The 14,472-nt window shown below is 18.8% G+C and overlaps 4 protein-coding genes and 1 long non-coding RNA gene across 6 annotated transcripts in view; 3 read left to right on the forward strand and 2 right to left on the reverse strand.

Moving 5' to 3' along the window:
* Positions 1 to 688, reverse strand: part of LOC102673407 — a 1,890-nt gene extending 1,202 nt beyond the window's left edge. The window contains exon 1 of the long non-coding RNA XR_421019.2: positions 459 to 688. This is a non-coding gene — a long non-coding RNA (uncharacterized LOC102673407). The remainder of the gene's footprint in view (positions 1 to 458) is intronic.
* Positions 427 to 3,555, forward strand: LOC102673277 (transaldolase). Its single transcript, XM_006610568.1, has 6 exons — positions 427 to 645; positions 1,601 to 1,724; positions 2,377 to 2,616; positions 2,696 to 2,821; positions 2,954 to 3,090; positions 3,190 to 3,555. The coding sequence occupies exons 1-6, from the start codon at positions 459 to 461 to the stop codon at positions 3,462 to 3,464; spliced, it is 1,089 nt and encodes a 362-aa protein (XP_006610631.1). The 5' UTR covers positions 427 to 458; the 3' UTR covers positions 3,465 to 3,555.
* Positions 3,556 to 4,568: 1,013 nt separating this feature from the next.
* On the forward strand, positions 4,569 to 6,576 carry LOC102673140 (zinc finger protein 330 homolog). The gene is made up of 6 exons (XM_006610567.1): positions 4,569 to 4,905; positions 5,183 to 5,353; positions 5,494 to 5,725; positions 5,821 to 5,985; positions 6,100 to 6,177; positions 6,268 to 6,576. The coding sequence occupies exons 1-6, from the start codon at positions 4,786 to 4,788 to the stop codon at positions 6,492 to 6,494; spliced, it is 993 nt and encodes a 330-aa protein (XP_006610630.1). The 5' UTR covers positions 4,569 to 4,785; the 3' UTR covers positions 6,495 to 6,576.
* A 159-nt stretch (positions 6,577 to 6,735) lies between these two features.
* LOC102673012 (signal peptidase complex subunit 3) lies at positions 6,736 to 8,450 on the reverse strand. The gene is made up of 5 exons (XM_006610566.2): positions 8,111 to 8,450; positions 7,656 to 7,729; positions 7,255 to 7,343; positions 7,064 to 7,167; positions 6,736 to 6,985 (listed from the first exon to the last, which is right to left on the reverse strand). The coding sequence occupies exons 1-5, from the start codon at positions 8,251 to 8,253 to the stop codon at positions 6,856 to 6,858; spliced, it is 540 nt and encodes a 179-aa protein (XP_006610629.1). The 5' UTR covers positions 8,254 to 8,450; the 3' UTR covers positions 6,736 to 6,855.
* A 404-nt stretch (positions 8,451 to 8,854) lies between these two features.
* LOC102672881 (fibroblast growth factor receptor substrate 2-like) lies at positions 8,855 to 11,629 on the forward strand. 2 transcript variants are annotated; one of them, XM_006610565.2, is made up of 5 exons: positions 8,855 to 9,096; positions 9,819 to 10,138; positions 10,269 to 10,551; positions 10,600 to 10,711; positions 10,790 to 11,629. In XM_006610565.2, the coding sequence occupies exons 2-5, from the start codon at positions 9,830 to 9,832 to the stop codon at positions 11,517 to 11,519; spliced, it is 1,434 nt and encodes a 477-aa protein (XP_006610628.1). In that variant the 5' UTR covers positions 8,855 to 9,096; positions 9,819 to 9,829; the 3' UTR covers positions 11,520 to 11,629. The 2 variants fall into 2 exon arrangements, with proteins under 2 accessions (XP_006610628.1, XP_031363950.1); XM_031508090.1 differs by having other exon boundaries at positions 10,269 to 10,711.
* Positions 11,630 to 14,472: the final 2,843 nt, after the last annotated feature.

Here is a 14,472-nt window from a genome sequence, read left to right on the forward strand (position 1 = left end):
TTATTATAGATACAAATATATATATATATATATAAAATTTATAATTTATATATTGTACTTAAGTTTCAATAAATGAGTCTTATAATGCATTTATTTATTACTTATTATTACTTATTTATATATTTATTACTTATTTTAAATTAATTTAAATTATATTTTTAAAAAACAGAAAAAAAGAGTACAATTATATAATTTTTATCTCGTATCAATACATGTAATAGTTATCAGCAACAACTATCAATTCTAATAAATTAAATTTAAACGTAAAAATTTATTATTAGGAATAATATTTTTATATAATCATTATTATATATCTAAAATTTGGAAAATAATAAAATTTTTTCAAAATAATTTATATTTAAATATTTGAATAATATCGATTTCAGATAAAAAGATCGATATATATTATATAATACAAATACATAATGTTTGGAAAGAATTAAGCAGTATTTTCATACATGTTGGCAATCGTGTATATCGTATATGCTGATTATTCCAGTATAAGAAGCAGAAATTTCGATCTCCAGTATATAAAAGTATCGATAAGAATGAGTGAGCCTCAATCGAAGAAAGTCAAGATGACGAGTTCATTAACACAATTAAAGGAAATTACAACAATTGTCGCTGATACTAGTGACTTCCAAGGTAATTAAATACAACTTTTAAATATATAATTTTAATATACATACGGTCAAAGGTGAAGGTGACTATAAAAGTATAGTAAGCGAAATTCAAATGGCGCACTTATAGTTTATCATTTAAATATTAAAAACTGAGAATTAAATGTTTTTTATTTAGTTATATTACAATATATTTATGTTATAAATATATATATGTATAAATATTATAATAAATTTTAAAATATTCATCGGAAAATTAACTGATATAAAGTTTAAATCACATACAAGAGTAGGGGAAATTATAAAATCTTCCGATCTTACGATTACATTTTTTTGTTAGAATATAACTTGCCAATTGTTTTTAAAATTAAAAAAAAAATTAACAAAAGAACATTAAATTCATTAACTATTGTTTTTATCATTTCAAATTTAAAAATTTTAAATTTATAATTTTATAGTAAATTATTTTATTCTGATTTTAATCTAAATTCTAAAGAATTTATAATATATATATATTATATATATATATATACATATACATATTTTACAAAATTCAAATTAATTATTTAAATTTAATATTTTTATTTAAAATGAAATATGTATTTCTGACTTGATTTATTTAGTTTTTTGTATTAATTTTAATTTCATTATAATTATTTTTATATTTTTACAAATTATTAAAATTCTTTTAATCTAATTAAATAGAGATAATCTTTTTTTTATCATATAATGTAATCATATAATGTAATTCATGAATAATATATGTAAGTATTACATGTACATATTTGTGCTTTGACCTATAGATGCTAGAGATGACCTTTAAAATATTCATGTATAGATATTATATTAAAATTTATTTGTTTGTATTAAATTTCATTATTTTATTCATATATTATTTATTTGTTATAAATAATTGTTATAATTATTATCATTATTATAATTTATTTTATTATTTTGCTTGATTTTTAAATTGTTTTTAGCTATGGAACAATTTAAGCCAATAGATGCAACTACAAATCCTTCTTTGATCCTTGCTGCAGCTAATCAAAAAAAATATATTCACTTAATAGATAAAGCTGTACAATATGGGAAAAAATCTGGATCGTAAGTATATATGTTATAATATTTATAATATATAATCAATAAAATAAAAATATGAATATTATAATAAATAATTTTAATGAAATATCTGATTATTATAAAATTAAAAATATATAATAATAACTTATATTAACTTTATTGTTTTTCTTATGCTAATATTAAAGTATGAAATGTTCTTATAATAATAAAGGAGAAATATATTAATTTTAATTTTTAAAGATTAGTATATAAAATTCTATATATAATTTCTAATTAATTACTATTATAATTAAGAAATATATAAAGATTATTTGTTTTAATAGATAGATTTTTAGATGTAAAATTTATAGTATGATAAAAGTTAATTTAAGAAATCATAGAAATTATAAGGAAAATATGATATACATGAACAAAATAATATATCAAGAAATGTAAAGAGATTAAATAAATCTATATGGAAATGTAGGAAAATCTATGAAGATTAGGAAAGAGTGGGAGAAATTGAAATTTATAGAAAAAAGAAAAATAAAAGGAAGTGTGTGAAATAAAAGGTATGAAAGAAAAAAAGTATTTGCTTGATATGATAAAAGTGGTAATAATTAATATGATAATTTTATGGTTTATGTAATTTTTTAATGAAAAAAAAATAAACTACTTATAAATTTATTTGTTTCAGTACTTTGACAGAACAAATTGAGGCAGCTCTAGACATCACATGTGTCCTTTTTGGTAAAGAAATTTTAAATATCATACCTGGTAGAGTTTCCACAGAAGTAGATGCTAGATTGTCTTTCAATAAAGATGCTAGTATTGAGAAAGCAAAAAAATTAATTGCTTTGTATGAAGAACTTGGTGTAAATAAAGATCGTGTGTTAATCAAGCTTGCTTCTACTTGGGAAAGTATTCAAGCAGCAAAGTGAGTCAAATATGTTTATAATTATTCAAAATTATATTACTATAATTCAAATGCAAACTAATGAAATTTTTTTGTACAGAGAATTGGAAGAAAAGTATGGAATTCATTGTAATTTAACACTTCTATTTTCTTTTCCTCAAGCAGTTGCATGTGCAGAAGCAGGTGTAACTCTTATATCACCATTTGTTGGTAGAATTCTTGATTGGTAAGTTTAAAATATTTTTTATAAATATTGTAATATTATAATATTTTTTATAAATATATGTAAATTTCAATATATTAAAATATATATAATTTTTATTTATGAAATTTATTTATTTATGAAAATATTCTTTAGGTATGTGGCAAATACAGATAAGAAATCTTATGAATCTAAAGAAGATCCAGGTGTTTTATCTGTAACAAAAATTTATAATTATTATAAAAAGTTTGGATATAAAACAGTTGTTATGGGTGCTTCATTTAGAAATATTGGTAAGTAAAATTATTTTAAAATTAAATTATTAATTTAATTAATAATTTGTTAAAAAAATAAATAAAAATTGTGAGAAAACTATGTTATTTTCTATTAAGGTGAAATTAAAGAACTAGCTGGTTGTGACTTTTTAACTATAAGTCCCAAATTATTGGAAGAATTAGAAAAGAGCAATGATGTAGTACGCAAAGTACTTACAGTAGAAGCAGCAAAGAAATCTGATCTTCAAAAGGTCAGTTTAAATGAAGCTGAATTTAGATGGCTTATGAATGAAGATCAAATGGCAACAGATAAGCTAAGCGAAGGTATTCGCAAATTTGCAGTAGATGTTCGTAAATTAGAAAAATTATTGCAAGAAAAAATACAATCCTAAATATAAGTAAAATATATCTATTTTAAATATCTATGTAACAAATGTTATATTGTAAATAACAAAATATAAAAAATAATTATTCCAATATAAATTTTTATTGTATAATATATTCCACTTTTTTATATGATGCATAAATAATGAATAAATTTAAATAGATATTATAATATTAAATATTATAATATTAAATAAAAATGAAATTTTAAGGAAATATAAAGAATTAGTTCTTATAAATGTAATTGGCAAATTAAAATTATATTGCTGATATGATATAATGACATAATATAGATTTTGATATAGTAATAAATAATAAATTATTTATATTATATTAGTATATTTTTGCATATAAAATATTTAATGTATAGGATACTTTGTTTATTTTGTATTTATTCATTGATATTTTTTTGATATGCTATACAGTTGACAAATAAATTTTATATACATATATAAAGTACATAATATTCAAATAATCTTATATGAAAATAGGATATTTCAAAAAACTAGAAAATTAAATATTTGTTTCTTTATAATCTTTGTTTTTTTATAAATATAATTTTAATAATTTTATAATTTAAAAACTAAATATAATATTTTATTTTATTCTTTATTATTTTAGATAATAAAAAATATAATAAAATTTGTTTTTATTGAAAAATGATATTTTAGTTTGGCAGATATAAAATTTTGTTATAAAACTATTTATATTTAAAATTATTATTATAATTATTACAAAATTAAACTAAATTTATTTTGTAAATGTTGATATATTTTATATTTTTTGATTAAGAATCTCTGAGTCGGAGAACAGAATCAAGAGCAAGGGTCAATCTAGTGTAATACATATATCAATGCTATGACAATATGATAAATTACATGTTGATATTGGCATATATAAATCGAACATATTAATCCATGTAGAATTGCTTTCTAAACTTTTATAATATTAAATAAAATAAAATAAACATAAAAGATAGAAAAAGAAAGTGAAAAAGATAAGATAAGAATTAACTATTAGCGCCATCTTTTGATTATAAAAAATATATCTTTAAAAGAAGAATAAAGTACAATAAAAATTGAGATTTAACGCCATTTTTTTTTAGAAAAATATTTTGGCTCTTTCTTTCTAAAAATAAATGTATGAAATGAATTGAATTTATTAATCTCGAATTAATCGAAATATTCATTTCGAAGAGAAATAGCATGATAATATTTAATATTTATGTTAAAAATTTTCTTTATATATTTTTAAGTGACTAAGTAATATATCAGATAAGTAAATAAATAAATATAATAATTATACTTATTATATATAAAATTTTGTAAAATGCCGAAGAAAAAGACAGGACAAAGACGAAAAGCTGAAAAACAAAAATTAAGACAAAAAGAAATTAGAACTGCGAAAGATCAATTAGATTTAGCTAAATTTCCTTGTAATGCAGTAATGGTAAGTAATTATATGTTTATTTTATAATGTATATTATAATGTATATAATGTATTTATTGATATAATTTATGATTACAAATAAATATAAATTTTAAAAAAGTATTTTTTAGGTTATAAATATATTACAGTAAATTCATCTAATAGTCTATTAATATATAAATATTAATTACTAATAAAATATTAAAAATATTAATTATATTAAACAATATATATGAATATATATTTTTGTCTGTGCTATATTATATTCTTATTTAATTTTTTAATTAATTTAATAAAGGAATGTGATAAATGTGGTAAAAAACAAAAAAGTAGAGCTTTTTGTTACTTTTGTCAAACTTTACAACGATTACCAATGTGTGCTCATTGTGGAAAAATAAAATGTATGCTCAAAACTGGAGATTGTGTTGTTCGTCATCCTGGAGTATTTACTATTGGTTTAGGTATGGTGGTAAGTAAATATATCTTATTTATAAGTAAAATAAATATTATAATAAATATAAATTATAAATATATAATGCCAAAAATATATGTAAATATATAATTAATATAATTAAATATAAATATATATAATTAATATAAATATTAAAGGGAGCTATATGTGATCATTGTGAAGCATGGGTCTGTCATGGAAGACGTTGCCTTACAACTCATGCATGTATGTGTCCATTAATAGATGCAATTTGTCAAGAATGTGAAAGAGGTGTATGGGATCATGGTGGTAGAATTTTTCGATGTTCATTTTGTAATTGTTTCCTTTGTGAAGATGATCAATTTGAACATCAAGCATCATGTCAAGTTTTGGAAGCAGAAAGTTTTAAATGTAAAAATAAAAAATATAATTATATATATGTATTTTATATATATTTATATTAATGCAATTATATTTGATTTGTTTCAAATAATTAATATTTTAAGGTCAATCATGCAATCGATTAGGACAATATTCTTGTTTAAGATGTAAAACATGTTATTGTGAAGATCATATTCGAAGAAAAGGATTTAAGTATGAAAAAAACAAACCAATTCCTTGTCCTAAATGTGGCTTTGAAACATCACAAACAAAAGATCTTAGTATGTCAAGTAAGTAATGCATATAATACATTTACATTAAATATTAATTTTTCATATCTATATTTAATTAAGAAATTATATTTTTAAAACAATGTTATAAAATTATTTTTCATTTTATTATAGCAAGAAATCATAAATTTGGTAGACAAAATCAAGGTAATACATATGAATATGATAATGAAAGTGGATATAATTATTATGGTAAAGAACTTTATTGTATTTTTAATATTCATTTATTTTTTTAATTTAATTTATTTTATTTTCTTTTACATTATATTATATATTTTATAGGAAATCAATCTCAAAACTGTATTCCTGAAAATTATACTAGTTATCAAGAAAATGAAAGTGAAGATGACAATAATGATGACGACGATGATGATGATGACGACGATGATGATGATGACGACGATGATGACGACGACGATGACGATGATGATGATGAAGATAATGAAAATGACAACGATGATGATGAGTCAATAAGTGAAAATGAACAAAATTGCAATAATAAATTATAATAAATATAATATTAAATTAAAATGTTTAACAAAAATTGAGTTTTGTAATTAAATGTAAGAATGAAAAAATAAATATATTACATTGTTATGTCTTTATAATAATTTATAATTTATATTTATGATAAGAAGACAAAATTAATCAAAGATCTTATTAAAAATAAATATATATATTTTATTTAAGATATATTTTCTTTATAAAAAAAATATCTAAATAATTAAGTTAACTAGAAAATTTAATAGTTCATAGCTATTAAATAACAAATGAAATATTAATGTATTTTATACACATTACTTTTATATATAATAATTAGAAACATTACAAAGTAACAAATATGATATATTATATATGTAAAAATGTATATTATACACGTAATGAAGTATATTCAGATGGAAAGGCAAAAGTATGAGAACCAAATGCATTAACACTTGGCAAAAGTCCAGCATTTGGTATAATATTCCACGATAATATTAATGTTACATTTTTATTTCCCCTAAAATAAGAGGTAATTATTAAGTTATATAAACAAATTGTTTTTTTATTAAATAATTTATAATTATAAAATAATTACCTTAAACCATTACCATCATCCCAGAAATAATATTTTGTGTTCATATTTTTAAAGTCAAGAACAGCATTATCTCCACGAAGTACTATTTTATCCCATAATACTACCTAAAATATAAAAATATCTATAACATATTCAAATCAAATATAATTAAAAACTTAAACTATTTCTATATTAGAATATTTAAGTTATACCTGATTAAAATTGTTATTTTCTGTTTGATATTCTGCCGTGAGATATAAAAATAATTGCTTAACATTCCAATTAAATAAAGGAGTGAGATGTATATTTTTGTAAAGAAATTATATTTTATAATTATAATATATTATTATAAATCTAAAATTTTTATTATTTATTAGATACTATATATATATATTATGAATTATATAACAATAAAATTTAATATTAATAAACAAAATAAAATATTTCAATTAAAAAAAAATATATAGTATTTTTATTAGTTTAAATTAATATTGAAATATGTTATCATTTATTAAGCATGTTTATTATATATATTTTTAACATAAAAAAATATTAAAAAATATAATAAACATATAAATATTCATATTTCTGAATCAAACAATAAAAAGGATATCAGTTTGTAAATCAAATGTTAAATATCCCAAATCATTTTTCTCTCTTGAAGCACTATAATCTGCTACATTTTTTCTGTAAAATAAAAACTTATAATAATTACTAAATAATATTAATTATGATATATACAACATTTTTAATAATTAAAAATAATTTTAAAAAATTTTAATAAATTTTATACTAATAATAATTTTAAAATTTTATTTTTTATATATAATATTTTTTTATAAAAATTAATATTTTTCATAATTATTTTCCATAAAATTATTATATAAAAATAAATTTTATATTATATTATAAAGAATATATAAATTCAACAATGAAAAAATATAACAATATAATATAAAATATAACAAAAAAAAATAACAAACATATTAACAAATATTTTGAAACGAAAAATCATGAATTAACAAATTTATATTTATAACGTTTATTAAATAAATGTATTATACTTACACAACTACTTTTACAGTATTTAAAGTTGCGTTTGCTCTGTAGTCAATAAATACAGTAGAAAGAAAACAACAAAATGTTAAACATGCCGAAACACTCAAAGTATATGCTAAAATAGCATTACCGCGCATAAAAGCAGTATGCATTATTATATTTTATTATCAATAAATAAAATGTCAAAACTTGTACTTAATAAATTTATTAATTAAATTATGCATTAAAAAATTTTAATCAAAATTAATTTCTTCTAAATTTTTTTTTCAACGTCAGCACTTCGACAAGGTGGAATACCGGGTTAGTGTTCGAAAATAAACCGAACATGTAACGCGTTCACAAATAAAGTAAATTTAAATTCAATAATCACAGTTTACTTACATATAGAAATTTATTTGTTGTTTACTTTATATTTATTTGTTGTTTACCTTATAAAAATGTATTTATATTTTTTATAAAATAAAATATTACAAAATTAATGACAAATAAATAATAATTAATAAATTATTATTATCTATTATTTGAATGTTTAAATTAACAAATAAATTAATAAATTAATAAATTTATAAATATTATGAAGAATATTATATAAATTTTATATATAAATTATAAATATATAAATATTTATTTTAAAAAAATTATAAAAAATATTAATTTTTTTAAAAATTAATTGAAATAACTGTTATTTTTATAATAATGAGTATACATATATACATTTAAGTATATATAATATTTAATATTCATATATATATGTGTCTTTCTATTTTGTTACTAAAATATACAAACTTTAATTGATGACATGCTTCTTCTAAATGTACCAATATGAAATAATTTCAGTTCACAATAGGTTATTTTTTTTATCAGCAGCAACTTCAAGGAACATATTAGTATGCAATATAATGTTTATGTGAAATGTGCGGTGAAATTGTTTGAAAAAGAATAAATAATTTATCCTAAGAAATAAGTTGAGTACGTTGGATATGTCGCATTGGAAAGTATGTAAATATTGCTAGAATATTTTTATGATTATTTTTAATTTCAAAATATTTGTTTCATTTAATCGTATATATTTTTAAAATAGATGTTAAACATCTTTTTAAGAAATTTTTCTAAAATGATTTTAATATCATTTATTTCTTAGTTTTACATTAACATAATATATAATTTATTTTTAAAAATTTTTTAAAATTTATGATAATTATAAATAATTATTTAATATTTATATTTTCAAGTCATATATTAATAATATAATTAATATCATAAAAATAATAATTTTCTTATATTTTGTATATATTATGTTTACATTGAATTTTGAGATTTATTATATTTTGAAGAATAATCATATAATTCTGAAATCTTATTATATATATATTGATAACAATGATATGATTCACAAATTATAATTTTAGAAAAAAACAACTTTGAATTATTATATGAAGATTATATAAGATTATATGACATCAAAATGACAAATTAAAAATTCACATTTCGAAAATCATTTATAGTCCTTTATTAAAAAATTCAAGCAATAATGATTTTTTCTTTTAGATTTTAAGTTATAATATGTAATATAAATGATCAAATAATTAAATTATAATATATATTTGTGTTAATATTATTATTATTAATAATAATAAATAATAAATATTATATAATATTCATATTGGTTTTTAATAAAATTTAATAAAATTAATTAAATTTATTATATTTATTTCAGAGTAACAAAGAATGGGTTGTGTCAATAGTCGAACAGATATTAATGATCTACATCCAAATGTTTTTCAAGTGATGAATGTAGATGATTTAGGTAATTTAATTACACCTGGACGTTTAGAAGTTACAGAAACTGATATAGTGCTTTATCAACGTGGTAAACAGCCTATTAAGTGGCCACTACGTTGTTTAAGGCGATATGGTTATGATGCTGAAATTTTTAGTTTTGAATCAGGAAGAAGATGTTCTACAGGTCCAGGCATTTATGCCTTTAAATGCCGTAGAGCTGCACATTTATTTAATCTTGTGCAAACAAATATTCAGGTTTGTTTATAATATAAAATTTTTTTATAATATAAAATATATTATGTTTGTCATGAATTTAAGATAGTCTTTTTTAAAAGTTCTTAATTAAAAAAATTATAAAAAAAATGTAATTTAAAATTTATTATAGGTTTGTAATAATAGTGGAGATGATACAATGTCTAGAGAACTTCCAGTTGCTTCTCATTCTGCTCCAACAGTAACAAGAGTGACAATACCAGTTGAGCCTAATTATTTGGATCCTATATTAAATAGATCTAATAATCATATGGGTCCTAGATTTGTTCATAATCAACAAAATGGAGTTGGAAGACTCGATAGTGTAGGAAGTAGTACTGGTTTTATGTCATCTCAAGGAAACATAAACTCTCCTACATCACCTCCTGTGCTACCACCACCACCACCACCACCACCACCACCACCACCACCACCACCACCACCACCACCACCACCACTACCATCATTTCCTCAATCACATCCGTCCTCACTTTATGTAAATGAAGAAGTATTGTCCTCTCTATCATTAGAAATGGAACATAATAACAACAAAAGCCTTAGAAGAGCAATACAGAAGTAATTAAAAACATGATTATATTATTTATACAATTTATTATTTTATATATTATTTTATATTAATATTATTTTTCATAGGTCTTGTACAGTCAGTAATTCTATATCTGATAATGGATCAGCATCGTTGGAACTAACATCTGTACATAAAAATACAGAAATCACTTCTCAAATTAAATCACCACTTTCAATAGCAACTTATATAAATATAGATATTAATAATGATGTTAGTCTATTATCTCCAACTCATAGTATATCTGAAATAATGCAATTTAAAGAAGACAAAAATGAAAACAATGAATGTGGACATGCTTATATAAATATAAATCCTCAAGAACATGCAGAATCTTTTAATGCTAAACCACGACCTTTACCATTGTCATCTATTCAATCTGATATAGAAGAAGCAACAAGACATTGTTATGCTAATTTAGAATCAAATGAAATTGAAAATTTAAGAAAAAGATTTTCTGGAGTATCTATTGCGGAGAAATCGCCTTTGCCTCCATCAACGCCTACAGGTGGTCCAATTAGAGAAGTAAATTATGCTGTATTAGATTTGGATACAAAAGATGTGCCAATGAATTTACCATTAGATGGTCCTTCAAATTCCACTGCATCTCCTCCAGAATCTCCAAATAAACTACAAAAAGGGTATGCTACAATAGATTTTAATAAAACGGCCGCTCTTTCTCATTCAGTCAACCCAAATATTGTAAATGATAACGAAGGTTCAAGAAAAACACGTCACAATTCTACAATTAGTGATTTAGCAGCCTCTGGTAGGCGTAGTTCGTCTATAAGTGAATAATAAATTTTTTGTTTCCTGACTGTGCCTGCATGTATTGAATATCTGTAGCATTTTATAGAAAGTATAAAATATTTGATTAAATATAAATAATTTAATAATATAAAACCAAAGAAAAAAATATTAAATTAGTTCATATACTTTTCATATAATATTAAACAAAAAAAATTTTAGTATGTAAAAGCATAATTAAAAAATTAAATTTCTCATTTTATTTTATATTTTATTATTCATTTAATAGAATTTAATTTTATACAACATATACAAAAAATATTACAGTATTTTTAAAGAGTAAGTCTTTTTTCATAGTGCTGTTGATATGCACAAAAAAATCTCTTTTATATAATATATAAATATGTTTATAGAATATGTAAGTAATGATTTTCTACATTGACTATTGTAGGAGAATTAGAAGCTAAAATGCCCTAATTTTCCTGAATCATAGGAATTGATGAGGCTCAAATAGACTAATTGAGATAAAAATACATGATATATTGACTACTTTAAAAGTAGTCAATTAAAATTTAATTAATTATGGCCATAATTTGAAGTGATTTTGATAATTCATAGATATTAATAGTAAAACATTATATATATATAGTGTATATATATATACATATATATAATACATATATATAATACAATAAATAATGTACATATAAATAAATATGTACACAAATATAATCTCGTTAGATAAAACTCTTTAGATAAAAATTTTTAAAATACACAATTTTAATAATATAATTATTATGTTCTATTTAGAATTTGATATTTTATAATTATTTGCTTTATAAATTAAATACGTAAATATATTAAAAATATGTTTCTTCAATATAATTAAAAATATATTAATTCATAATAAAAACATATTTAAGATATATATATATATGACATAATAAATTATATATTTTTAGTAGATAGAATAAAATATAATTCTTATGTATTATTTTATTGCAAATAATTGTTTGTTATTATTTAAACATACAAATAATTTATATGAAATTTTTTTTAAACAATGTTTTTATAATTATTCTGAATTTATAAAATTCATTTTATTCATTTCAATTTTATTTTTTTTTTTAAATTATTCATTAGAAACTTAATGTGAATAACTTAATTTTTATGAATTATATGTATTATTTTTTATAATTTTCTCTTTTAAAATTTTCTGATATGTATTTATGTTTTAAATTTATAAAAAAAACTATTTCTTATTAAAAGTATATTTATCATAAGTTAATTATATGTTTTTATAAAAAATACTAATCCTTTTTGGCTAAAAATACTAATCATTTTTTTTATTATGCTCATGCTATATAATTTAATTAATCATTTAGAAATTTATTTAAGAATTTAATTAATCATCAAAATTATGATTATAGTTGTTGTTTTTTAATTAAATTTATTAGTTATGAAACAAAAAGAAAATATTATATATATTTATATATATATATAATATTATATATATTTTATATATTATAGTTATAATATATTTGTTTATACAGAAAATAATATCCATATTTTAAATGTTAATTTTGCATTGCAATTTTATTAGTTTTTTCTATTATAAAACTATTAATATTTAATATAATATATTGTTAAATTTAATATTACAAAAATCATTTTTTTTATATTAACAATAACTAAAAATTATAATATATATAAAAATATATAACATTAATTAAAATGATTTATTTTTTATAAGAATCTTAAAAAATCAATAATTATTAAAAAAAAACTATTCATTGAATATGTCAGTTATTTTTATTTTTGAAAAAATACTGCATGTTACAAATAGTTTTAAATAAATATTATAGTAACATGATATTAAAAATAATAATAATAATAAAAACAGATTTTATATAATTATATTGTTCTTATAATATTGACATATTCACTGCCATAATTTAATATCTGAGAACTAAATATAATTGTTACTTCTTAAATCTTTTATATATAAATTTAATATAATTATTGTTAATATTTCATATTATTTTATTATATTGTGATGTAAAAAAAACTTTATTATAGTTATTATTAATAAATGTATACATTTTTTATGAATAGTTAATGGTAGTGAATAAGTTAATATAAAACACTAAAACGTTCTACTTTATTATATAACAAGTTTATATAAAAATATATTTAATTACTTTTTTATATTATTATTTAATATAATAAATTAGCATTTAAAGTAAATTAAGATATTTATGTTCAAAAATTCATTTCAATAAATATGATAATAAATGGCTCATTTATAATATAATATAAGTAAAAGAATGAATGTTTTTATAATTACATAAAATTATATAAATTATAGATAAAAATTATTTTATTAAATTACTATACATCATATGTATTCAGTGAATATTTTTAAGCAGCTAGATAAAGCCAAAGAGCTTATTTTTATTTTTTAAATTTAAAATTGTATCTATTATATCTTTCAATTCATATTTTTTTTTTTAAAATGTTCATAAATATCTCTTTGTTATTGATAAGTTAATCGATATATAATATAATAATTATATATTGTAAAAAAATAACATTACATTATAATCTATATTCTTTTTGTATTTTAATTTTTTATATACTAATAATAAGTTAAACTGTTCTTTAATTTAATGTTTTTAAATAAATGAGAATGATAAACTGTTTTTTTTTAAATTAAATTAATAGTTTTTTAAAATCATTTTATAATTATCTTTATGCTTTACATTATAAAATAACAAACAATTATAAAATATAATATAGATATGTATAATTTTTAGATATGAGTGAATTAGAAGTATATTCATAGAAATTATATATTCTTCTCTATGTTAAATAGCATTTTGAATTCAATACAAAATTAAAAAAAAAATGTTTATATATATATATATATATATAAAGAATTTATCATTTAATATTATCTATTGACAATATTTAAATGCTTTATAGAAATAATAATAGAATATAC

Source organism: Apis dorsata, unplaced genomic scaffold (assembly GCF_000469605.1).
Source record: "Apis dorsata unplaced genomic scaffold, Apis dorsata 1.3 scaffold_74, whole genome shotgun sequence".
NCBI classification, from domain to species: Eukaryota; Metazoa; Arthropoda; class Insecta; order Hymenoptera; family Apidae; genus Apis; species Apis dorsata.

Bases quoted from the DNA above. Each gene is read 5' to 3' on its own strand.
- LOC102673140 (XM_006610567.1), top strand. From the start codon at position 4,786: ATGCCGAAGAAAAAGACAGGACAAAGACGAAAAGCTGAAAAACAAAAA. The intron at 5,354-5,493 runs GTAAGTAAATAT...TAAATATTAAAG, and splicing joins CTATTGGTTTAGGTATGGTG to GGAGCTATATGTGATCATTG. The intron at 5,726-5,820 runs GTAAAAATAAAA...TAATATTTTAAG, and splicing joins GGAAGCAGAAAGTTTTAAAT to GTCAATCATGCAATCGATTA.
- LOC102673277 (XM_006610568.1), top strand. From the start codon at position 459: ATGTTGGCAATCGTGTATATCGTATATGCTGATTATTCCAGTATAAGA. The intron at 646-1,600 runs GTAATTAAATAC...AATTGTTTTTAG, and splicing joins TGATACTAGTGACTTCCAAG to CTATGGAACAATTTAAGCCA. The intron at 2,822-2,953 runs GTAAGTTTAAAA...AATATTCTTTAG, and splicing joins GTTGGTAGAATTCTTGATTG to GTATGTGGCAAATACAGATA.
- LOC102673012 (XM_006610566.2), bottom strand. From the start codon at position 8,253: ATGCATACTGCTTTTATGCGCGGTAATGCTATTTTAGCATATACTTTG. The intron at 7,168-7,254 runs GTATAACTTAAA...TTTATATTTTAG, and splicing joins AAAATAACAATTTTAATCAG to GTAGTATTATGGGATAAAAT. The intron at 6,986-7,063 runs GTAATTATTTTA...CTCTTATTTTAG, and splicing joins GATGATGGTAATGGTTTAAG to GGGAAATAAAAATGTAACAT.
- LOC102672881 (XM_031508090.1), top strand. From the start codon at position 9,830: ATGGGTTGTGTCAATAGTCGAACAGATATTAATGATCTACATCCAAAT. The intron at 10,139-10,268 runs GTTTGTTTATAA...AATTTATTATAG, and splicing joins TTGTGCAAACAAATATTCAG to GTTTGTAATAATAGTGGAGA. The intron at 10,712-10,789 runs GTAATTAAAAAC...TATTTTTCATAG, and splicing joins CTTAGAAGAGCAATACAGAA to GTCTTGTACAGTCAGTAATT.